We start from the raw sequence: 22,952 nt of genomic DNA, 5'->3' as shown, positions 1-22,952 counted from the left end.
GGCGTCACGCCATGTTTTTCGAATTCCCCAGCACAATCTTGTGTTTGACAAGGAAGCGGGCTCAGCGAGCCCGGCGGGCCAGGCGGATTTTGCGACCAACAGCGCCTACAAACCCAGGCCGTTGATAAACTTCTCTTAGTTAACAAGATTGTGGCGCTTGGGAAGTGCATACTCGGTGGTGTCGCGTTGTTTGGAAATTGGCGGTTACATTTCGGGTTTACGCATGTTTTGTTGGTGACCTGATTTATGTTGCCGCATCGCCGACCACTCCCAGGCAAAACTCGTAAACAGAGCATGTGTGTGATTGGTTTATCGACCAGGACAACACTACAGCGCAGGCATTTTAAGGGGTATCCTTCAGGACATCCCAGGAGCCGGAACTTGGGCCGTTTATAATCTTTTCTGACGCACTCGCTACATAACTGAAGATCGGTGTAAACAATTGCTTGTTCGGGATTGTTGTAGCACCGCCCGAGTGGCAGCAAAGCTGGATAATCAATGGAAGAGCAGTACTCTGTTGTCATTGGCATGTCAAGTCCATGGCGTCTGCAACGCCAATACTAAGCAATGAGTAAGCAGGTTGGGTTAACAACGTTTTAATACATCATACATTTTCTTTGTGATATTCCCTTTCAACTCGTGATCCATCGGCTTCGAAGTCTGGTTGTATCATTTGAAGAGGGATTCCTAGGCTTGTGTTAGACGGCAGGATGACCTGTTCTGGGGTTTCGGCCATATCGGCCATATTGATACGATTTTTGTGGAGGACGGAGTATTGAAGTGAATGTCGGATACTAATAGTAGAAGGAGAAGAAAAGAAGCTGTATATTTCTTATATACTTTGCTATGAGTCTTAAAAGATTACTGTTCGCGTGTTGATTCATCCCTTGATTGAGTCACATCTCTGGAACTTGGAATAACAGTCAGACAAACTTGCCGGTAAAAGAGTGTGCGGCGAGAGAAGTAGCGTTAAGATGCGCCTACGGCCCGTGTGTTTGTGCATTGATGGTGCTTAGACTTGTATACACGGTAACAATGACTAAAAAGATATTTGTATATGTGGAACTCCCATATGATTGATACTAATAACGGGGACGTGGCCATTATTTGTACTTGGAAGAAGAAGTATAGAACCCACAGTAAGGAGCGAGCACATTTTCGAACCTATCCCAAAGAATTTCCACGGGCAACAAAAATGTACAGCTCAAAGTAAATAGACCTGAGAAGATTTGTCAAGAACATTAGGTTGGGGAATATCTTCAGTGATCTCGCGATGAATAAAACCCGTACATCGATTATCGGTATCATTACAAATAATCTACCCACAGCCTTCTTCTCCCCGGCACCCTCATACACCTCCTCGAACTCCTCAAGCTCCCTATCAACCTCCACGCTCGTTTTCCGATTCCCCACCCCGCCCGCGCGCATCTATGAACCTAGGAACTCTGCCCACGATGAATCGATTCTCCCCAAGGTCTCGTTTCGAACGCACATAAACCCTTTTCTTTCCAGGTTCAACACAGTCAGCAGATTCCTGTTCGCCAGCAAAGGCCCCGTGGCAAACCGCAGCTCCTTTGAGATTTAACTTCTTGCACCTAGTACACCGAACTATCTTATCCCATTCAATACCGCAACCACATTTGTTGGAACCTACTACCATGATACCGGCAGTCTCAGAGCTCTTGCATCCTTTGTTTTCGTATCCTGGACAGTACAACATCTCCTTGTCGGTAATGGGTTTGGGATCTATAGGGGCATTGGCGGGCATGTTGACTGGAAGGTTCAAGGAGGATGTCGTTGTTTAGGTGGTTGGTATAGAAGATGAGGTGACTCGTTTTCGAATGTAATCGCTTGGGTGAGGTTGCTTGCTTGTTTGGTTTTCTGCGAGATTCTGATGTTGTAGCTTATTGAAAGGGTCAAGGTTGACCGATGGCGATAACGGGTTATACTTATGGATGAATCCTACGTTAATATAATCAGCATGCGCGACTCGATACCAGCTGACTCTCACTATGTCTTATACGTGGCTCATGGCGTAACACTGGCCACGAGTTGATCGAAGAGTATTGTTCATATCTCCCAGACCATGTCTCTTACTTTTGTACACGTACTCCTTATACTCTTACATGTCTCATAATACACTACTTTCTCATACAAAAACGGCTAATTGGTCATACGTATACTCACCAACCGATCCCTATTGCACCTCTCACCCTTTTCATTGTCTCTTCAGCAATCTCTTCCGCCCTACTCGCCCCATCTTCCGCGTATCCCACAAGCTCCTTATGATTCCCGCCCATCAACTCCTCGTACCTTTCCCTAATATCCTTGATCCCATCATCGACAGTATCCGCAACTCTCTCTTTCAGCGCCCGCATACTCAGATCTCTCATATCATTCGCTAGCTCCTCTGGTGACGCAGCTACCGACTGATTGAAATGGAACATGAGATCCACAAGATTCGACACACCAGGCCGCATTTCTCGGTCGTAGCTCACACCCTCAATCGAGTCTGTCAAGGCGGTCTTCAACTTGTTGTGAATCTCCTCCCCTGAGTCCGTGATCAGTATCCGACTCTTCGGCTTCGGATCACTCTTGCTCATCTTCTTGGCCGGGTCGGTCAGACTCATGACTCGTTTGGCGGGGCTCAGCAGCGTTTGCGGGATAGTCAAGAGGGGGTCTGATGACGACTTTGGGGTATAGAGGTGGTTGAAGCCGATGGCGAGCTCGCGTGAGAATTCAAGGTGCTGCGCTTGGTCTTCACCAACAGGGACGTGGGTGGTGTTGTACAAAAGCACGTCCGCTGCTTGGAGAACGGGATAGGAAAAGAGGCCGAGCTTGAGTGCGTCTTTGTTTGAGGGAGAAGGGTCGAGGGGTGAGGCATTGGAGGGAAGGGAGAGTTTGCTCTGCTATGCCATCAGCGTCTCCAATCAGCCAAATGAGAGCAAAGTTCATGTGCGCATACCTTCCACTGTGTCATGCGTCCTAGATATCCCATGCTAGCACCACAGCTCAATATCCACATCAATTCGGCATGCTGCTTCACGCTACTTTGCGCAAAGATTATACACCTCTTCGGATCTAAGCCCACTGCCAGCAGACTAGCTAGCATCTCTTTCCGCCATAATGCCAATTGAGTTGGGTTTTGCTTTATGGTGATCGCATGTAGGTCCACGATAGAGAACAGCAGTGTAGTGTCTGGCGACGCCTCATCCTGTAGCTTGACCCATTGTCGAAGGGCCCCAAGGTAATTCCCTAGGTGTGGTACGCCGGTGGGTTGAATGCCCGAGAATATCACCTGCTTCTTCCCAGGCTGCTCTCTGGGCGGCAATGCAACTGAATAGTTCCGCAAACAACTAGAACTAATGCGCAAGGAAGAAGGGGCTGCTCGATGCAGCGTCCGGAGAGAAAACATTGAAGTCGGAGAAAAGCATAAGCATTCACGTTCGGAGCATCGGTCGAGCTCAGCCACGGGGCGCTTCGTCATTGTGGCACTGCCGCCCGCCAACCACCACTGGACTGGCCGCCCGCAGTCCAGGAACAGAAACACCCGCTTCATTGACGACCCCGAATTATTCTCCACTCCACATACTTCACGACGAGACACCTCCTACCACACTAATAGCCGCAGAAAGGCTTTACGAACCTCTACACTGCAAAACGACACGCTACAAAGACCGCAGCCATGTCGTGGACCGGTAAGATGCTGCCCAAACGCTACCCGGGAACGACGGAGACTAATGGCTCGTAGGCTTCAAGAAAGGCGTCAACCGCGCGACGACGCAGGTCCTCATGAAGACAGGACAGGTCGAGCGCACAAATGACCGCGACTTTGAGACTGAGCAGCGGTACGCTCCCCTCACCCCGCTATCACGCACTGCACAACCCACATGGCATACTTCCCCCAACTACACTATGCTCACACACATCCAGCCGCTACCGTACCATGGAAACCGCCGCCAACAAGCTCCAAAAAGAAGCAAAAGGCTACCTCGACTCGCTGCGCGCCATGACAGCGTCCCAAATGCGCATCGCCGAAACGATTGACGCCTTCTACGGCGACGCCGGCACAAAGGACGGCGTCTCGCGCTCCTACAAGCAAGCCGTCACAGACCTGGACGCCGAAACAATAAAAGCCCTGGACGGACCTTACCGGACGACAGTCCTCGACCCAATACAGCGTTTTTGCAGTTACTTCCCTGATATCAACTCGTGCATCACCAAGCGCGAGCACAAGCAGATGGACTACGACCGCATGCGCGCACAAGTCAAGAAACTCACAGACAAGCCCGACAAGGACGTCACCAAGCTTCCCCGAGCCGAGAAGGATGAGCAGCTCGCCAAAGCCGCTTATGATCAACTGAACGAGACGCTCACGACGGAACTGCCCCAACTCATTGATCTTAGAGTGCCGTATCTGGACCCGAGTTTCGAGGCGCTGGTCAAGATCCAATTGCGTTTTTGCGCAGAAGCCTACTCGCGCATGGCGCAGGTGCAGCAATATCTCGACGCGAATACGCGGGACCAGTATGCGCAGGGCGAGCTGGATGCGCGGGTGGAGGAAGTGCTACAGGAGATTCGAGATCTGAGTATTGCGGGTACTGTTTAATGTCAAAGAAACCGAGCTGGGGAGGTTAAGGGGTTTCGAAATTTTGAGGTGATTGTAATTTTGGGGGGGCGTTCAAGATATCAATATCTGCGGCATTGAATCTTTCGAGAGACAGAAGATTGGTGGGGAGGGAACCTAGAGTGTCTGTCATGCTCGTGCACTAGCGGAGAGATTCATGATATAGTATGTATGCATTGAGTTGAAAGTTCACGTCCGAAAGACGCAAGTGACGTGTATATATAGAGAGATATGCCATGCGCCAAGACGTGCGAAGTGGGTAGAGTGATGATTGAAACGTGATGATGATGATGATCCCATAATGAACTCCGAACCCATGCTAATGCCGCCGTCGTAATCATGACCACACGGCCTGAACCAAACGCCTCGCTGATGATGAAGATATGAAAGAACCGAGGGGAATTCGCTAATGAACAGACAGGAAGGGGGAGCGGGTCATGCGCACCACCACCACTGCCTAGGTAGTGTGTGGTTGTGCACAGAATGAGTAGTAGCGCTCACTTGTCGTCCTCATCCTCGTCTTCTGCGTCATCATCGACACCCTCAGAGTCCGAATCCATATCCTCATCATCAAGATCGCTCTCGCTACCCCCAAAGCTCTCGACATCACTATCTTCCCAGCTCATGTCAAAGTCGCCGTCATCTTCCTTCTTCTTCCGCCACGCCGTCTCGTGTGTGGGCATGACGAAGCCAGCAGGGATATCCGCCTTTGAGAACTCTAGATCCTTCTTCACTATCTCCATATACTCTAAGCGCTCGTTACGCAGCATGACGCTCGCATCGACGTTGGCAGGAGACGACACTTCGGCGTCGTCGAGCAGGGAGAGGATAGAAATCAGGACCGTCTCAACGCGCTGTACGGGGGACCAGCGTTCCGCAGCTGTCTCGCCGGACATTTCGTCATCGCCCGGCGGGTGCAGGATGGAGATGCATAGGCGGCCGTCTGGGTAGATGTTGGGGTGGTATAGTGGGCGGATGAACTTGAAGTCTGTCATGGTATTAGACCATACACCCTTGACTTCTGAAGTGATTAATGTGTATGGCGGGACCATTGACGCCTGGTTTTGGACTGTGACATACCTGGTGGACTATGGGGATAGTTGCGAGGGAAGGTCATCCTCGCTTTGAAATAACCGCCGTAGTACATGGATTCCTCATTCAGGACGATGAGCGCGACGCTCCACTCGAATACGTTATCGTTGACGAGCTGGAGGGCGGTTAGCTGGGTCCTGTATGCGGTCGCCACTCCATGAGCGGCTCCAGGAGACGAGGCATGAAAGACTTGCCTCGATGTTGGTCCATTTCTCTTTGCTCAGCTGCTTGAACTCATTCATAAGCACGCGCTGCGCTGCTTCCGCCATTTTGCCTGCTCGTTCCGAAATTCCGGTTTAAGCCTTGAGTCGCCGTGGTGGTGGAGGGCGGGGGGAGAGTAGAGCAGCGTGGGCGGTCGGTAGAGTTGAACTGGTGTGTAGTAGAGAGTGTATGTCTGGGAGAGAGAGTGTGAACTTGTACGCGAGAGAGAGAGAGAGCGTGGGTGAGTGAGACGTGAGTGTTTTAAGGGTTGGGCGCACGTTGAGGCGAACCCTGCATGACCGCGCTCGCCGGGTTTACAGTTGTCTAGCTCGGTCATTCGGAAGTAACCCAATTCACCCCTTCTGACCCTGCAGACAGCCATGGGCGACCGAGCAGGCTTCACCCTCGCTTTTGCTCTAGTAGCCCACCCATTATTGTCGCCCTCAGCACATATCGTTGACTCGGGAATGTTGCCTAGAAGTTTGGAAGCGGCGGGCTCAGCTGTCACGGACAAAGGAAAGCACGCTATCTTCACTGCACCTTCCGAATCCGAACTCGGAACCTAGGAACGTTACGGGACATGGCCTCCAGGGCTGCTTCGTTGTTCCTGTGCCGTCTAAGACATGATCGCCTAGGGTATACTCTTCATCACCATCTGTACGTGTTTGACCTAGAGCAGCTGAGTCGGTCATTACTCAGGTGATCCGCCGGGCATCATGTGTTGTCATGGCGCACTAATGCGTCAGCCTCACATGAGCATCGGTACTTAACTAGACGAGAATGGCGAACTTTAATCTTCAAAATGACAGAGTTTGTAAAGGGCACAGTGGCGATGATGCTCAACGTCGTGATGTAACATAATTAAAGTTTCAAGGACCATGAGTTGGCGCTTTACTAATTGGAAACATGTAGCAAACGTCTAGAATAACAACAACTTTTCTTCTATCATCATATACCGATAAACAAAATTATGTGCAAGTAGGACAGTAGTCCTCCTTCGCCTTGCTGCATGTACAGATACCAACATCTAGGGAAAACGCTCCCAGTAACTCGACGCTTCCTCTAAAACAACTCTGACCAAAATTGAAACATGGTAAACAAATAAAAGAAATAGAATCTATAAAGACAGCAGATCAGCAAACGAAAAGTCCAACGAGTCAAATGAAACGCATCTTCCTCGCAATGCCCAAGCAGCATGCAACGAAGAGGCAGATGGTCCCCAGGATACCAAAGAACCACGCAAGACTGCCATCCTGGCCTGGAACGCGCACGTTCATGCCGAACAAACCACAAATCAAGTTCAGTGGAACGAGAATGGTGGCAATGACAGTGACCTTCTGAAGCGTGTCGTTGCTCGAGTTCCCCTGGATGACCTGGTCGACCGAAATCTGCGCAAGATAGTTGGAATGGGCTCGGCTCAACATCTTCTCGAAATGGGCCAAGTTGGACATCATGGTAACGACGTGATCCTGGATATCGCTAAGATACAAGCCTACATCGCCCCGCGGTGCAACGCTGTAAGATTCATTGCAACGCTTGGCAAAGCCCTTGATAACGTCGGCTTTGCCACCGAGGAGCCGCAGCAATTGCATGACGCGCTTACGACACTCGCCAATGGCGCGCAGGATGGCGCGCGAGTCTTCGATACGTGCGGTGAAGACTTGGTCTTCAATCGCTTCGGCTTCGTCTTCGATACCGCGGATGACAGGCGCGAAGCTGTCGACAATGTCGTCGATGAGGGCGTAACAGATCCAGTCGGCGTTGAGATTGATATAGTCGCGGAGACGGCTGATGCGCTTGCGAACGTTGAGCGTGTGTGGACTCTCGCAGAAAGTGAAGGTAAGGAGGCCCTCCTTGAACACGACCGCATAAAAGTTGACAGGCTCCAGATAATCCTCGGAATCCTTGTCGGCCTGGTAAAAGGAACGGAACGATACGAAATAATACTGATGGAAGAGCTCCACCTTCTCGCGCGGCTCCTGAATGCAGATATCCTCCCGTGTAAGGGGATGCACACCAAAGGCCTTTGAGATGGCGAATACCTCCTCTTCGGTAGGGTTAACCATGTCCAGCCACCAGACGCCACCATCTGGTGGGGTCTCAAAAAGGTCGCGGAAGCGTTCACCGGGCATCAGAAGACCACCGAGCTCCGCAGCGTGGATCGTATCGTCCAGCTCGGACGAGAAAAACGTCCATCGATTCAACTGGACATCCGCTACCGTCTTGCTGTCACTGAACATATGCGCCAGCCCTTCCTCCGCGAGCTTTTCCTGGATGGCTGGATCAACATCTTCCTTTGTTATGTCAGCCTCCATCTTGGGCGTGGTCGAATTGCTCGACTTTGGGCGAAGGTCTGCGAAGACCTTGGGCTTTGTAGAAAGATGTGAAGCTACACTGGTCTTGTGGCGCAGAGGCTGACCGATTGGGGTCTTTGCTTGGGCCTCTGCAACGAATTCCTCGAGTTCCTCGTAGTCGAACCTGGTGGTCTTTCCAGGGTCCTCAGACACAGGGAAGCATACATCCTCTTCCGCAGAACTGTGTGCGGATGCAACCTCGATGTTATGCAGCTCTTCGGGTCGCTCGTCGCTGATAGTCGGGCGCCGTGCAGTAGCTCGAGAATGCGTCCTATGCAGACTCAGGTTGAGTTCCGAGCCTGGTTGACTCTGTAGGGTGTTTGCTCGATCACGGCGCCTGGGGCCAGCAAAGGCGTCAACTGAATTGGGAGGAGAGACCGACCGTGAACTGGTGGATGAAGCTCTGCTTTTAGACAGGCGTTCGACTGCCGGATCGCGGGGGCGCCTGAAGGTGTCTCGACGAGCATGTGGACTGTGGGCCAACGAGGGACGTCGGGCGTAGGCCTCGGGGGACAGGAGCTGGTCATCATCCACCACAGCGCTCTCGAAGTCGCGGCGAGTGATTCCCTCGAGTGCTTCGTTGACCTGGTGAAGGAGATGTGGTTGTGGGCGTTCTTGGATGCTCGCAAAGGTGGGTCGACGAGATCGAACAGGGGAGCCATGGTCTACTCGTGGGAGGGACGCAGGCTGGTGGCGGTGGTCATCGAGGTCAGACACCGGGGTGCTGAACCTCGTCTGGGACTTCTCGGATCGCGGAGTGTCAGTCATTTTGTCGACTCAGGTGGCGATGAGTGGGACTCCGTTCTTTTCTTGTTCCTTGATTAAGCCAGCTTCTTGGTTTGTGGAGCGACCTCTTGCAGCGCAAGGGCCACGGGTCCGGGTGAGTCGCTTGTGAGCGCCCACCTCTAAGGCGCGCTCAACTTGACGATAGGCTTCGCGTAGGGTCCTCCCCTACACTCCGCCGTTGGGAAGAAGTGTCCGGTAGCCAGACTTCCACACCCAATACGGGAATAGGAAGGGTTTTTGTGAAAAGACAATTACAGTAGCGAGTGTTGTTGAATGCCGTTAAAGCCCAGTTATGGGGGCTTCTGGTAGTCGCCTCCGTAGACCCACGCCTTTGGGCCGAGAAGGGGACGGATCGAGGAGAACTTGTGAAGGTAGAGGCCCGCCAACTTGATGGTTTGTCTATAACAAGACGCCGTGGCGACAGTGGAGTGAAGAGGGGTTGGAGCTGGAAACGGGAACCCCTGATTCGATCGAGTGCAGGCGGTGGATGTCGAAGTCTACGGGTTGTAATTCGGGTTCTTCTCCTTTGTCAGGATCCGTGAAACCGCTCGGTGGTGGGGAGTCGCTGGTGCCGCTATCGTCGGCAGATTGTTGTGCGTACAGTAGGGAACAGTTTGTAGATGGTGCAAATTTGCAGAGTCCAGGTGGACGATGTGTGAGGAGCAATGAATGGGGGGGGAGCAAAGGTTAAGTAGGTCGGTGGGTCGGCACAAGCTTTTCTTGCCCTTCACGGACCCTCGCGTGGCAAGCTGATTGGGCTGAGAGGCAGAGTTGATGATGCACGCCTGCAAATAGTCGCATTCCAGAACGTCGCTACTATGGGACTCGGTTGAGACAGCTGAACGACTTGCCGTTGTTTCCGCGGCCTAAGTTGAACCAAGTTTCCACTGGAGAAATGGGCCACACATTGTGGTTGGCGTGTGTCAACGTTAGCTTCTGCTCCAGGGCTTGGCTGCGGCTCCAGACCCCCCTGTCGTCCAACATCGCATGTGTGTGCATCAACATTGAACAAGCCACATCGACCATCCTCCAAAGACCGACCACACCAGCTAGCCGCCAACAACACACCAAACAAACGCAGCTCGAAGCCTGCCAAATATTTACCACGCCGACGGCCACAATGGCAGATCAGCTACTCGAGCAAGTGCGCGACGCCGTCGAGGGCCAGATTGTACGTAGTAGTAGCCTGGTTGCTTTTATACTCAAGTACATGTCACTTATGCATGCGTACAGGACTTCGAGGGACAACGCCTTGCTGAGCTGCTCACTACAGTCCTACTCGGCGCAGCTGGCGTACGCTTCCACACTCTCTTCCCTTGACAACATGGTGAAGCTCACCACTGCAGATCATCGCCTTCCTCGTTGGCTTCATGACGCAAGATATCCGACTGTCGCTCTACGTTGGCCTCGCCGGCACCGCGCTCACCTTTCTCGTCGTCGTACCACCGTGGCCATTCTACAACAAGAACCCCGAGGGCTGGTTACCGCCGCACAACGCGACATCAGGGTTCAGCATCGACGTGGACGGGCAGAAGGTGGGTTAGACTACGTGAGAAAGAGGGTAGGCAATTGCACAGCCACTCTGGGCTCCTGAGATAACCGGGAGATAATGGCAAAGCCTTGTGACGATGAAGAGCATCTATGCTATTGCTTCATGCTATCGTGACCTATTTGTAAAGCCCCCACTGACGCCAGACGTCCGAATGAAACCAAGACCCAAATGCGTCCCTGCAGAAATCATGTCTTTGTGCTATTCCTTGGAGGCGTTTATCGACCGTATTTCTGGAACTCCCAGTCTCGGTTGTCGAGCGGGCAGACCTGTCGCGTCTTGAGCCATCGGGAGATGCAGTGGAAGTGGAATGCGTGCTGCGACACGTTAGCTTGGTCGTTGATGAGTTTGAGAGTGCAAAAGGTACATTGCAGATGCCCCAGGCGACAGTGCACTCTTCGCTCGTGGCGGACGCTTGATTTGCCTGGCACTCGATGCAGAGGTCCATGATGTGGTTACGGCAGATGGCGCAGTTGTCGACGACAATGTCCCACGCCCAGAGAGCTACAGCATTCCACTTTGTCGCGTTAGCCTTGAACTTTGATACAGCCTCTTGCCCTGCCTACCTTTTTGACCTCGAAGCGCTTCTTTTCGCCGTCGGCCGTGGCACTGGCCTTGGCCGTCTTGGTCTTTGCCGGCGGAGCATCAGCCATGTCGACGTCCGCCATGATGGTGGTGTATAGCTAGTGGGGTTGCGGGGAGCTGGTTCAAGCTGCTGGCTGAGGCGGACGGCGGTTGCAGGTCGTGTCCGAGTAACGTCAGATGTTCGGAAAGACGCGGTGCAGCTCCAGATACGGTATAAGAGTGGCGGCGGTTAGGTCAAGTAGTGCGGCGGTGTTTGTTCTGTCAACGTGCAAGGCGCCAGCAACAGCAACAAGCGGATCACCCATGCCAAGCCTCGTGCCTGCCCAAATCTTGGGACAACTGGTGAAGGGGAATGTCCATCTTCCCCCCAGAAAAGGTGGAAATACCAACTAAATCCCACATCACATTTTGTTTGGTCTTGCAGCGATAATCTAATAGACAATCCATAACGCCCACTGTCGTGCCTTCACTCAATCATGCTTCGCCCGCCGCTCAGCCCTACGCCGCAATCGTCAGTGCGCCCAGGCTGGGTTCAGCCTTGTTTGGGTCTCACAGCCCGGCTAGCCACCTCAGTCACCGTTCATGCGCCCAACTCTCTCTCACAACACTCCTCGTCCATCACTCGTCCCATATTACCCGCCGGCCTGTGCCTATCTCTACCCTTCGAATCTGGATATGAACACTTCAACTTCTCGCTCCCCCACAATTCCGCTTTCTCAAACCCAGACAGACACAGACGCGCCCTTCCGATCCACCCAACCCACCTCCACAGCCCGAAACAAGATCGCTCGCCGACCACTATCCAGATAACCCTAGTCGCATCACACCTCCCCAGTAACTGCGCCTTACATGTCGACAACTCAAACCACAGCGTCTCCGCGACCGCCCCGGGGCAATCCCCAGCACCCGCAAAGCGCAACCCAACCGCTGCAGAACAACACCACCACCAACGGAAGACAATCACATCGAAAGCCCAGAGGGAATCGCGCGTACAATGGCCGTACCCAGCTCAATGCGGCAGCCGGGGCCCCGAATCAATTGCCAACAAATGTCGACCCCGCCTTTGCGCCAACCGCCGGCTTCTCCAGCGAGGAGGCTCAGATATCTACAGGACCACGCAACCCAAAGAAGCACACACAGTCCCGCCCCCAAAGCGACCGTGTATCGTCGCCAAATCGCGCCCAGGCCTCCCTGACCGACACGGACGCTGCTTCGAACAATTCCTCTGCAACACCGCTCAAAATTCATGGCGCATATGCTGGCCCTACCTTCCATGCCTCTCCTGCACCATCAGCCCTTCCTATTCCCAAGTTTTTGTCCAGATCTGTGCCAGCCAAGACCCGGGCAGGCCCGTTGACCCCACCCCCGGAGGACAGTTCAGACTCTGCGGGTTCTCCGAGTCCTTCCCCATCCCCTTCTCGCGCTCCCATTTCCGTTCCCTCGCGCCATCAAGACTCGCCGCTCGACATGCTATTCAAAGCCGACAAAGCAGAGAGGGCGAAGAATGTCCATGGTAGTCCAGCTTCTGCCAACTTCGCCAAACCATCATTCCCTGTGAGGCCTCAGCACTATAAGCAGGATTCGTTCAACTCTTCCCATGGTGTTTTCCCCATCGAACTCGATGGCGCAAGCAATAATGCTCCCTTGTCTCCTCCGTCGGTAGCATCGCCAGTGGCTCATCGTTCTGTCACAGAACCTCCCCCAGCTCCGCAAGGCATCGATTCCCCCCAAGCCAACAATGGAAACGACGTGATGCAGGATCTCTTCAAGAGGCTTTCCATGTCGCAGAAGAACCCGGCCGTTGGTACTCCGCCAAGGCCGGAAGGACAGGCTCCTTCGGATCCTCAATCTCGCAATTTGACACCGTCCCCCTTCCACAGTGGCCGGCCTACTACCGTCCGAAGTGTTTCAGGGCCCTCCACTCCAGCACCAGCAGCCCAAGAGCCTGCTGACTTCTTTTACGGTAATCGGAACCTTTCTCCGTTGTTCAAAGCAGCCAAGGGCGATACTCCGAAGCGTAATTCCGGCCTTCGCACCGAGATTACTGCCGATTCTCCTGTGGTGGCACAGGGCTTGTTCCAAGGATTTTCCTCTGTTCAGCCGCCTACAGTGGTAGATCCCAACACTTTTACTCGCAGTCAGCCAGGAGGCAGCAACGAAGGCTCCATGGGACCGCGTCGTGGATCAGCACCGTTCGTTCAGCCTTACCAACAGAGCCCAAATAACCGCAGGAGAACGCCCGGTAAACAACCCTTCCAACCTCGTCCCGATTCTTATCCAGTGAGAGCCAAACCCAATGGCTCTAGCCCTAGGCCCGGAAAAGCGACTAGCAATGGCCCTTCTGTTCCTGCGCCGAAGCCTTCCACTTCGATGATGTCTTTTGTCCCTGCTTCTGTATCGGCAAAGCCAAGGCAACAATCTACTTCTACACCCCCTTCTACCGGCCCCCCTCCGCCGTTGAAAACTTCTACTCCTTCCGATACGATGGCGTTAGAGCAGGACTTGAAGCGCTTGCTTAATCTTAAAGATACGCCCAGTGTCCGGTAGTCATGGCGTTTGTTCACGTTTGCGATATCCTGCATAGCTTGCGACTGGGCCTTGCTTTCCGTGTTCCATATCACTCCATCACCTTCGTTTGTTTATATGGCTTTTTAGTTTTTCTATGTAGTCATGTTTCATGGCATTCTGTCATTTCCTATATTTCATGGCGTTTCTCGGCGTATAGACGACCAACAATGACTGGTATGTCATTTGGTCGTGGGAAGATGTAGCGTGGCATCGTTGGGATCGTCTGCTTAGGTTTCCGGTTCAGTGGAACCATCTTGTTTGGCATTGTTCATGGACGGCTGCATGATATTCCGAGGGCTGGAAAGCATCCGGTTCTGGGACTATGGTTTGGTTCAATTGGAACCCTTTTGACATGTTTCTGGGGACGTTTCGGCTGGCTTTGGGAAGCGAGCTCCCCCTCGACCACTCTGCCATCCACATTCTGGATCCAGGCACGACTACTCTCAACACTGCGACAACATCACAGATAAAAATCAAGAAAGAAAAAAAATATAAGGGCATGATGCTCGGCTCTGGTGTGCTTCCTCTTGGAAGTACATCGAGTTTTCATGTCCAAATTCGGCTTTCCAAACTCAAAATGGTGATGGTGATGGTGTACAGCTCGATGACCCTTTACAACCACAGACAGATCGTGTGGCCTCTGCGCACTAGTACAAGACGAGACCAGAGCCTTGAGCGCGACTCTTTGAGCTCGTTTCACTGTATTTGGTGATTTGATCCGGCATTGCGTGTTCACTTTTGTGAGTTTCCGCCCATAGCTCGACGTCATGACCAAAATAGTGACTGACTCTTTGAACACGACTTCACCAACGACTTCACAGGGCGCTCCAGGCATGTGAACTGCTCTCACTTTCTGATCATTGGTACTAAATGGTTCGGCCGGCATGTTACCGATGGCAGTGTTTCTCGCTGCGAGTGTTTGCCCCAGCCTACTTTCACTTCACTTCACCGTTAGCAATTGGGCGCCCGCCACTGGAGAAGATGGTCCTAGTGTGACGCGACGCGCCTTCCCCTCTGGATATAATGCGCACTAACGAGGCCCTATCCCACAAGTACCCGCCCGCATAACTCAACTGCAGCCGCGCTATTATCAATTGCCCATCGCCACAGCTATCGAGGATGAAGAGCCTCAAGACAAAAGGTAAGCACTGATTTCTTGCATTTGCAGTCTGTTCCAGAAATACCACCTCGCTCCTTCGCACTTTACGTCCCTAACGTGCGCTTCTTGAACCCCGACTCTGACCCCACAGCAGCCTCGCGCTTCTTCAGAGATGGCCCTAGTCAAGACGAGAAGGCTGCCAACGCCGAGTTTGGCTCTGATGCAGACTTTGACGCTGGCATCCAAGGCCGCAGTCTGAGAAAGAAATGTAAAGTCATTACCTACCATATGCTGGTGGGCTGCAAGCTAAGCTCTGTAGCATCCCTCTTCGCTCTGTACAAGAATGGCAAGCTAGACAAGTCCCTGCCCACTCCGCCACCAAACGCTTCGCCGTTCACTCTAGTCTCGCCTAGTCTACCTGGAGATGCTACCTCGCCAGAGGCTGAACTCGAGAAGCCGCTCCCGTTCCCACCGACTCCGCAGGACTTCTTCGAGACACCTGAGCGCGCGAGCGTCGTTGGCAGTGCAGACGCACCCAAGCTCAAGCCACGCCCTAGCTTCGGGACGCTGAGGAGTAGGAGTACGTTGTCCGCTTCCTGTCTTTTTCTGGCCATGCACGCGTAGTGAATTCCATACCAACGCTATCCAGGCTCGCGTTTCTTCCGCAACACCAGCTCGGCCACGCATTCTCCACCAGCTCCGCCCGTTCCACAAATCCCAGTCGAGCCTCCAGCACCTAAGGCATACCGACCCTCCATACGCGACTCGCGTTCATCCATCATCAACTCACAGGGTCGAAGCATCTCCATCTCACGCCCTACTCTCATCGCCCAGCTGTCAAGCGCACCCATCTCAGTGCGCCCAGCTACAGTGCCTTTCACGAAGCCAGTCGGTACGCCGCCGTCACGCCCTCCTCGTCCAGATAGCCTCAGTGAAGAGACATTGGCATTTATGCAGGAAGGTACTCGTATGTGTCTTTCTATGGGGAACCGAGTCAGTGCAAGCACAGCCACGTGTTCAACGCCTCGTAGTCAAGCCAGCTCCATCGAAGCGCGGCTCGGCTTTCCATCTGGCCACGGCACACCTCGCAGCTACTCCATTGATTCACCTCTTGCAGCGCGCTTTCCTCTTGACCCGTCGCAGCCACTTCCAGTTCGTGATAGCACCGGCAGCATCACGGGCTACAGCCGGTTTAGTGGGTACATCAAGGCTCACCAGGCTGGGTATGCGGTCGATGGTGTTGATTCCGAAGACCGGGAGTTGGGACCCATCGAGCAGTATCAGAATAGCAAGGAGGGTGACTGGACGCTAGAGAGGCGTATCAGCAAAGGTCCCAACGGCAACCCAGGCATGCTGTTCCGCGATAGATGGGGCGGCTTCCACTTCGTTGCCGACATCTAGGCGTTGCGGTGTGAGGTGTGCCGGATGCGAGTGTCGCAGTTCATCTACGTGGTCTAGAGTTAAGGCTAATTTAACGCTCCGTAAAGCATGGCATAAGGGGATATAGACAGAACCTCCATAGTACAGTGAGCTATGAAATTTTCGAGGGCAACAGGTATTTCCTGGTGAATCTAGCTGTTCAGTCTTCCCTAAAAGTATCTTACCTACTACCACCGTATCGTTGACTTGATACATTTCCTTCCTCTGACACGAATGTCTGACGGCTACTATGTTTCGGTGGAATACACGGAAGCGGGCCGATATATGATGTGAGACATCCGACTTGAGTAGGCTAGTCATTATTGAGTACTAACAGTATCCTCGATAGTTTTCTGGGGCTTTCACACTAAATCCTGGGTGCGCTATTGATGTATCTTTAGTCTAACGCGATTCGATATTCAGCCCTTTCACCACTAGTGCCGCGGGGAAGCCGAGTGTGGAGATTTAAGGACCTGCTGATGTTCCGCTTCGATCCGTCCTTTGGTAAAACAAAACACGTCGCAAGAGCAATAGAGTTTCAGCAGATGAAGTATATTGCTTTTTCAATCCCTGGTCGTAGACGACGATGCAAGGAATTAATAGGGGCTCAGAGGGGGAAGATCGAATGATATTAGCTACAAACGGGCTTGGTATATAACGTGATTCGTCCGTGACTCTTTTTATCTCCGGTCACTTCCGTCGTAACTGACAACCCGCTGCCAGGGGTAATCAAATGTAAGGCAAGCCTCATCACGCTAAGAATGTGATACGGGCCAGCCCATTTTATAACAAGGACGCGCGCCGCCTACATTCCAAAACTCTCCGCAAATCTCATAACTAACGCGACACTCTTTGACGCGCCGTACCAGAGCGTGTACTCAGAAAGTATGCCGCCCATTCGCACCGCAAAGCAGAACAGCACTGCAACAAAGGGTGTTGACGCGTACTTCAAGAAGGTTTCTAAAGCCGAAGCCCAAGCTGAAGCAGTTGCATACAATGCCCCACAACCCGCCCCCGCTATACCGATACCAGCCCCGAAGCCAAAGGTTGCAAAAGTTATGCGTCTGCTGCCGCCTGCAGGAAGAGGTGTAAAGGATGCATCTTTCAGAGATTCTCGATATGATTGGGATGGCAAATTCAGTAAGTAATGTGCGTGTACGAATTGCATGTGAGACCATACATTGACTTTAGACCTCAACCTTTAGACAAGCTAGTCGGTATAGCGACTAAGAAATTGGAATTTCGCTCTTCCTTCAAGTTGACCGAGTACGTCCTCATCACCCTCTGTGTTAGGTTGATGGCCTTGTACTGACCCGCTACCCTAATAGTCAACACATCGAGGACATCCTGGCCATGAGACCGAAGATTTGCAGAGATCTTACAGAGTTCAAATTCGTGTACGGTGATGTTAGCTACGACGCCAATAACGGTCAGATAGCACTTGTTTACTATCCATGCTCGCATTCTTCTCTCGAAAGGAACAACTACTGATTCCATGCGCTCAGGTGCCAAAGGTCTGACCGATACCGCCGTCATAAACTTAGCAAAACACTGTCCCAAGTTGAGGAAGATTTACTTACCAGACACAACCAGTCTCAGCGGCGAAGCACTTCTCCGTCTCCTAGCGTCCTGCCCTGCCCTGACTTATGTGGAGATGACTGGATCGAGAATGACAGCAACACTATTTGAAATCTTCCAGCAGCATCCGGAATGGGTGCCTAAGCTCAAAACCCTACGTCTTACAGATCCGCACCAGGACACCAAATTCATGAAAGCTATGCGGGAGCTGGGAAGAGACAGGCCGAATCTCAAAGTAGAGTTGGTGTCTACGAGCCAGGAAAAGAATTGGGGTGACTGGGATCTCAAGGTCTACCACACTACGTACATGAACGGGAGGAAGGTGGGGACATCGTATTGATTCTTTTTCATCTAGGCGGAATAAACACTTACTTGGGGCTTGGCCTGTCCTTTTCTGGTGAGCTATAAAGATCCATGGCAAAACGATATAGTTCTACTCGTCCAGGTCTCTTTATTATAAGACATTACAGATATCGTACACGACTGGTATAGAAAAAGCCTAGTATCCCCCTCTGGCGATCTCACTTAGGGCTGACACATCGCTTATAACCGCTCCGTATGTTCTGTCTTCTGCTTCTCAGCGTGCGGCCCTGCTTCCAGGCCCGCAAGACTACTCTTCCTACGCTTCTCCGTCCTCTCTTGTCTTGACTTGTCCAAGCTCTGCGCAAAATTCGACTTGGCCCGGATGTCTGGACCTTTCCAGTACACAATGTAGATTGGAATGGTGACCACGAAAGCAAGGCAAGCGAGGATGGTGGATGCATATTGCACAGGTCGGCCTGGGATGTTCTTGTAGAGGGGTGTCGAGTACATGGCTGCTACGCCGGCCATAAAGTCACGAGCGAGATCGTTGCCACCGGTTGCGGATGCAGCGTACGGGCCGTACGCGGCAGTTTGGTAGTCTATTGAAGACTGATAGATGGCGTACTGAGGGGTCCGTCAGTTTCGAGGGATAGCACTTGCTCGCTACGAAAACTTACGTTTGCCATGGCGATCAACGTCGAGAAGATCATCGGCGCAATCCAGGGAATACCATAGCTCGGCCCTAACGATGTCCACGCAAAGCCAAACAGTCCCACAGTCTCCAGTGGCGCAAGGAAGAGGAGCCACCATAGTCGAGCTTCTGGCGCTACGGAGCCAGGGTTCTGTCGGCGTTTGCGTCGGAAGGTGATGATTGAAGGCATGTACGAGGCGTATGCTAGGAAGTATCCGATCAATATGCTGGAACAACGTTAGTATTATATCTATTGGATAGGATCAAGTACCACTCACGGTATGAATGCAAGACCGATTCCAACTGTGCCGAATCCCCACTGGGAGTAGACCGGCTTGAAGGATTCGAGGAAAGTGAATATCAATGCATCGCTAAAGCCGCTAAGCAAAGACAGCCAGAGGACGATCGGTTCAGTGAAGAACATGTAAAAAGGTCTGTGGATGTGTCAGTCTTGTCCTGAATAAGTCCAGAACACATATCCACATACCTCCAAAAGATAGTCCCAATCTCCTTCAAGGTTATCTTGTGACCGCCTCGTATCTCATTCGGTCCATAGATATTTGGATCCTCGCCAGTCTTGCGCCTCCGCTTCGCCTCACGATCAAGCAGAATAGTCGATCGCGTTTCCGGGTTACAGAGGAGGTGAACGGCCTGCACGAAGCAACCGATGATGAGCTGGACCCAGAAGATCCAAGGCAGAGAAAGATGTGCCTCAACAAACGCACCAATGATGGCTCCAACTACCGAGCCCCCGACGGACGACAGAACAAGGAACGCTACGGCAAACTCCTGCTCGTCCGGCTCCCACATATCTGCCAAAACACCGAGTGTGACCGACCCACCCGCTGTCGACAGGCCACCCAGTGTCCTGCACACAACGTATGTAGCGTAGTTGTTGGCTAGGCCGCACGGTATCTGCCAGATGTTGACTAGGAACAGACTGAGCTGCTGGATGGGCCATCGCCCAAACTCCTCGGACCACGGAGCCCACAGTTCGCAGCCGAATGCGTATGCGATGAGGAACGCCATCTGCGGAAGGCGGGCTACTTGTTCGCTTACGTCGTACTTCTTGTGGACAGCGCTGACTGCGTGCGAGTACATGGATGCATTGGTGTTGATGCTAATTTGGATGAAGAAGACTACGATGAGGATTTGCCTGGTGGAGCGAACGTGTTAGCCTCACGCCTCGTATTGATTCTCCGAGTCTCTGGTATTGGGCTCGACTCACCACTTCCGCCAAGTAGGAAAGCTATATCCAAGCTTGTCCCAAGCATCGGAATCTTGGAGTTCGACCTTGTCGCCCTTGACGACGCGATCTGTCTTCTCTTGGTTCATTCCTTTTCCTTGGCCATAGTTTGGGTCGCGTTCTGTTTCGGGAACAGCAGTAGGCTGTTGCTCTTCCACGGTCGCCATGATCAAGTCATAAGCAGAAAAGTGAAGCAAGAAAAAAAGGTGAGATTCAAAACAGAACGGAGTCAAGTCTACTTATTACTTGACTTATTTTCTCCACAAGGGCAAAAGCCTCCCTTTCACTCTCACACATTAGATTCAGGTTCCCAACTCCATCCCTGCCTCTGATGTCAACGTTGCCAGACCAGGCGGGTGGCTTTGTTTGTGGTAGGCCTTTCCCGCCAATCTTGTGCTTGTTCTTGCAGCCAAGGCTTGGATCTCATTGCAGCCAAGACAAGCAACTGAACGCGGGGTAAATGAGGGCGCACATCGACCGATTCCACGGGGGCGGATTTGCAAGATATCTCCACATGTGTACGCTTTTGTGGTTGATGGTCGTGAGGAAGGATGAGACATTGCGTCATGGGCGCTCGCTCGGGCCGTGTGAGACGCTGTGGACGCAACCACAACAGCCTGAAGGCGCCCCTGGCGATGCGATTGCGACAGGTGATGTCATATAACGAAACGTATGGAGATGTAAAGCACGTTTGTCGTTCAGAGTGGTCCATCTTTGCGGTCTGCGACCCACTTCTCCCGCATGCGTTCGTGGAGATGGTGCTAACCGCATGGATTCGGCAAGGCTATATGCACTCGCCAACATCCCCAACCGATAGCCTCTAATCGAAGCCTACTTCGAGCGCAATAGATGCTCCTTAAGTTACCATTTTTTAGACACCAGCATCAAGTAGACCTAGTCTATCACCGTACCAGCCGCTGATCATCAATATGCTTTTCATTCCTGATCCCTTCACAAACTAGGTCACCTGCCTCGTTACGCATCCTGATGCCGCCCCGGTCGTCCCAGCAATAGTTGTGCAATGGCATCCACACAAGCATAAAACTTTTCTCCAACTTCCGGCTGCGCTAGGTACGCCGACGTCTTCTCCTTGATCAAGTCCTCATGGCACCACTCCTCGAGTGGCACATCCTCCAGGCCCGGGACGTTGAATCTGAAGTACTTCATCCAGTTCCTTCCCATCAAAGCCTCGTGTTCCACTTCAAACCTCTGACCGCATACTCTTGCCTCCTTATTCCTATCTTCGATGCTATTCGCCATCTCAAGAATTTCGTTCTCTTGATCAAGCCCAATGCCGGTGCCGATGGAAATGATGATCGTCATATCATTGCTGTAACGGAACAGCTTGCGGCACTCGTAGAGAATGTCGCGAACGGGGTTATTCTTCGCTGTGCCATGGTCCACCAGACCTGGCTCGATGACCAGCCGATGATTGACATACCGTGGAGCTATCGATGTAGCTTTCATCGCTTGCCAGATGGGCATGTTTGCATCAAGCTCAGGGCCAGTGATACGTCGGGTCTGGTAGGAACGCATCAAGGCAGCTCTGTTCGCACCAATCTCAATGTGGGTCGCAATGACAAATCTGACTAACGCATCAGTACCTCTTCCACGGACAGCAGGTAGACCGAGCTCTCTTACACATCGCCAGATTCTTCGCTTAAATCCAAGAGTAACTCATCTTGATTGCCTAGCTCTTGTTGTATAACCCTCTTGATTTCAGCCTCGAGAGCCTTACCATCAACGTTCAGTGACTGACTGTAAGGATGTAGGGAGATAAAAAAGTCTCTTTTGTTCAAGTATACCTGTCTCGAAATCTGCTTGTAGGCTTCCCTAGCTCGGTGTGCTTGCATACGGAGTCGACACAGCAATATAGCGATCACTCCGCCCAGGGAGTTGCCACCTGTCAGATCAAAGATCTGGTGCGGATCAAGTCGCTGACCAACTTTGACACATACTGCATTGACGAGCGATTCTATCAGCAGGAGAGCTGAAAGCCCGCGGATGCCATCGCCATCAATCGAAAGCATAACCTTCGTTTCGCGTTTTCGTGATAAGACTACTCCCACAGGTGCAGCTGGTTGGATATAAGGGCCTGGGGGTGGGGTCACATGTTGTAGATCCTGTGGTTGCTGTGGTTGCCGGAAGTTCGTACTCGAGCTAGCTTCGTTGGTAGGAACTGTCGGGGCCAGTGTCGTAATTACTGCTGGCGCTTGCACCGAATTGGAATTTGGGAAAGGTGGACCATATGGGGAAGAATAAGGAATCACATCCGAGGTGGACAAAGAGGAGCCGCGTTCAAGAGGCCACACCGGATTGGGGCTTGGAGCCGACGGATTGTGATCGGGAGAAGGCGACAGAGGTATCAGGTCTGCTACCGGTGGTGAAGGTGTATACTCAGTAGATGGTTGAGGGGGCGCACGGCCGTAGTCCGGAGCAGGTGGGGGGCCTGGAGGAGGTGGTGATGGCCACGGTTGGTAGCCAGATTCTGGGTCTTGAACAAGGCGAGCCTCAGCTTCTTCTGCCATGCGTCTGATTTCCGGATCTTGAGCTTTGCTGAAGCGTGTTGGTGAGATTTAGCGGCTAAGCCATGTGCGACAGAGGTTTCGACTTACTATCTGACCCAGCCTACGTCCCACGACTCCCAATTTCCCGATAACAAGAATTGAATAGTCGAGGGATATGCAGGATCGTGAAAATAATGCGTGCCTTCGACTGGCGAGTACCGGACGAGCCTAAAATCCAGTGACTTGCTAGCCATGCTGCTATTGCTATTGAAACGTAGCGTGAATGCCTAAGAGTACGACATCCACACGCGAAAGCTTCCAGTGGATGCAATGGTCGACGGTCGACA

The 22,952-nt window shown here is 52.4% G+C and overlaps 10 protein-coding genes across 10 annotated transcripts; 4 read left to right on the top strand and 6 right to left on the bottom strand.

The window, feature by feature from the left end:
* Positions 1 to 1,929: 1,929 nt before the first annotated feature.
* K460DRAFT_328693 (tryptophanyl-tRNA synthetase) lies at positions 1,930 to 3,422 on the bottom strand. The gene is made up of 2 exons (XM_040930711.1): positions 2,966 to 3,422; positions 1,930 to 2,906 (listed from the first exon to the last, which is right to left on the bottom strand). Exons 1-2 carry the CDS (start codon positions 3,413 to 3,415, stop codon positions 2,184 to 2,186), a joined length of 1,173 nt encoding a protein of 390 aa, XP_040793655.1. The 5' UTR covers positions 3,416 to 3,422; the 3' UTR covers positions 1,930 to 2,183.
* A 263-nt stretch (positions 3,423 to 3,685) lies between these two features.
* Positions 3,686 to 4,609, top strand: K460DRAFT_401118 (BAR-domain-containing protein; the record flags this gene model as incomplete). The annotated part of the gene is made up of 3 exons (XM_040936392.1): positions 3,686 to 3,698; positions 3,752 to 3,848; positions 3,934 to 4,609. 3 exons carry the CDS (start codon positions 3,686 to 3,688, stop codon positions 4,607 to 4,609), a joined length of 786 nt encoding a protein of 261 aa, XP_040793654.1.
* A 257-nt stretch (positions 4,610 to 4,866) lies between these two features.
* Positions 4,867 to 6,391, bottom strand: K460DRAFT_27515 (uncharacterized protein). The gene is made up of 3 exons (XM_040928014.1): positions 5,914 to 6,391; positions 5,708 to 5,834; positions 4,867 to 5,645 (listed from the first exon to the last, which is right to left on the bottom strand). Exons 1-3 carry the CDS (start codon positions 5,986 to 5,988, stop codon positions 5,125 to 5,127), a joined length of 723 nt encoding a protein of 240 aa, XP_040793653.1. The 5' UTR covers positions 5,989 to 6,391; the 3' UTR covers positions 4,867 to 5,124.
* Positions 6,392 to 6,690: 299 nt separating this feature from the next.
* K460DRAFT_27482 (cora family metal ion transporter-like protein) lies at positions 6,691 to 9,499 on the bottom strand. Its single transcript, XM_040927986.1, has one exon. The coding sequence runs from the start codon at positions 9,040 to 9,042 to the stop codon at positions 7,078 to 7,080; it is 1,965 nt and encodes a 654-aa protein (XP_040793652.1). The 5' UTR covers positions 9,043 to 9,499; the 3' UTR covers positions 6,691 to 7,077.
* A 681-nt stretch (positions 9,500 to 10,180) lies between these two features.
* Positions 10,181 to 10,604, top strand: K460DRAFT_270008 (microsomal signal peptidase 12 kDa subunit; the record flags this gene model as incomplete). Its single annotated transcript, XM_040927617.1, has 3 exons — positions 10,181 to 10,231; positions 10,294 to 10,353; positions 10,407 to 10,604. 3 exons carry the CDS (start codon positions 10,181 to 10,183, stop codon positions 10,602 to 10,604), a joined length of 309 nt encoding a protein of 102 aa, XP_040793651.1.
* Positions 10,605 to 10,827: 223 nt separating this feature from the next.
* On the bottom strand, positions 10,828 to 11,277 carry K460DRAFT_274161 (RING/U-box; the record flags this gene model as incomplete). The annotated part of the gene is made up of 3 exons (XM_040927939.1): positions 10,828 to 10,926; positions 10,977 to 11,126; positions 11,176 to 11,277. The coding sequence occupies 3 exons, from the start codon at positions 11,275 to 11,277 to the stop codon at positions 10,828 to 10,830; spliced, it is 351 nt and encodes a 116-aa protein (XP_040793650.1).
* Positions 11,278 to 12,043: 766 nt separating this feature from the next.
* K460DRAFT_401113 (uncharacterized protein) lies at positions 12,044 to 16,262 on the top strand (the record flags this gene model as incomplete). The annotated part of the gene is made up of 3 exons (XM_040936391.1): positions 12,044 to 13,732; positions 14,931 to 15,441; positions 15,511 to 16,262. The coding sequence occupies 3 exons, from the start codon at positions 12,044 to 12,046 to the stop codon at positions 16,260 to 16,262; spliced, it is 2,952 nt and encodes a 983-aa protein (XP_040793649.1).
* A 905-nt stretch (positions 16,263 to 17,167) lies between these two features.
* Positions 17,168 to 18,198, top strand: K460DRAFT_401112 (uncharacterized protein; the record flags this gene model as incomplete). Its single annotated transcript, XM_040936390.1, has 4 exons — positions 17,168 to 17,420; positions 17,486 to 17,546; positions 17,609 to 17,709; positions 17,786 to 18,198. 4 exons carry the CDS (start codon positions 17,168 to 17,170, stop codon positions 18,196 to 18,198), a joined length of 828 nt encoding a protein of 275 aa, XP_040793648.1.
* Positions 18,199 to 18,401: 203 nt separating this feature from the next.
* Positions 18,402 to 20,187, bottom strand: K460DRAFT_275109 (polyamine transporter 4; the record flags this gene model as incomplete). The annotated part of the gene is made up of 5 exons (XM_040928010.1): positions 18,402 to 18,785; positions 18,839 to 19,079; positions 19,131 to 19,286; positions 19,340 to 20,008; positions 20,081 to 20,187. 5 exons carry the CDS (start codon positions 20,185 to 20,187, stop codon positions 18,402 to 18,404), a joined length of 1,557 nt encoding a protein of 518 aa, XP_040793647.1.
* Positions 20,188 to 21,073: 886 nt separating this feature from the next.
* Positions 21,074 to 22,859, bottom strand: K460DRAFT_270484 (FabD/lysophospholipase-like protein; the record flags this gene model as incomplete). Its single annotated transcript, XM_040927654.1, has 3 exons — positions 21,074 to 21,683; positions 21,740 to 22,654; positions 22,714 to 22,859. 3 exons carry the CDS (start codon positions 22,857 to 22,859, stop codon positions 21,074 to 21,076), a joined length of 1,671 nt encoding a protein of 556 aa, XP_040793646.1.
* Between the last annotated feature and the right edge of the window lie 93 nt (positions 22,860 to 22,952).

Source organism: Cucurbitaria berberidis (genome assembly GCF_010015615.1).
Source record: "Cucurbitaria berberidis CBS 394.84 unplaced genomic scaffold K460scaffold_1, whole genome shotgun sequence".
Taxonomy (NCBI): Eukaryota; Fungi; Ascomycota; class Dothideomycetes; order Pleosporales; family Cucurbitariaceae; genus Cucurbitaria; species Cucurbitaria berberidis.
This window is presented reverse-complemented; position numbering and strand designations above follow the sequence as displayed.

Coding starts and splice junctions, on each gene's coding strand:
- K460DRAFT_27515 (XM_040928014.1), bottom strand. CDS start 5,988: ATGGCGGAAGCAGCGCAGCGCGTGCTTATGAATGAGTTCAAGCAGCTG. Junction 5,835..5,913: donor AGAAATGGACCAACATCGAG/GCAAGTCTTTCA, acceptor ACCGCCCTCCAG/CTCGTCAACGATAACGTATT. Junction 5,646..5,707: donor CTATCCCCATAGTCCACCAG/GTATGTCACAGT, acceptor TCACTTCAGAAG/TCAAGGGTGTATGGTCTAAT.
- K460DRAFT_328693 (XM_040930711.1), bottom strand. CDS start 3,415: ATGTTTTCTCTCCGGACGCTGCATCGAGCAGCCCCTTCTTCCTTGCGC. Junction 2,907..2,965: donor GACGCATGACACAGTGGAAG/GTATGCGCACAT, acceptor ATGGCATAGCAG/AGCAAACTCTCCCTTCCCTC.
- K460DRAFT_27482 (XM_040927986.1), bottom strand. CDS start 9,042: ATGACTGACACTCCGCGATCCGAGAAGTCCCAGACGAGGTTCAGCACC.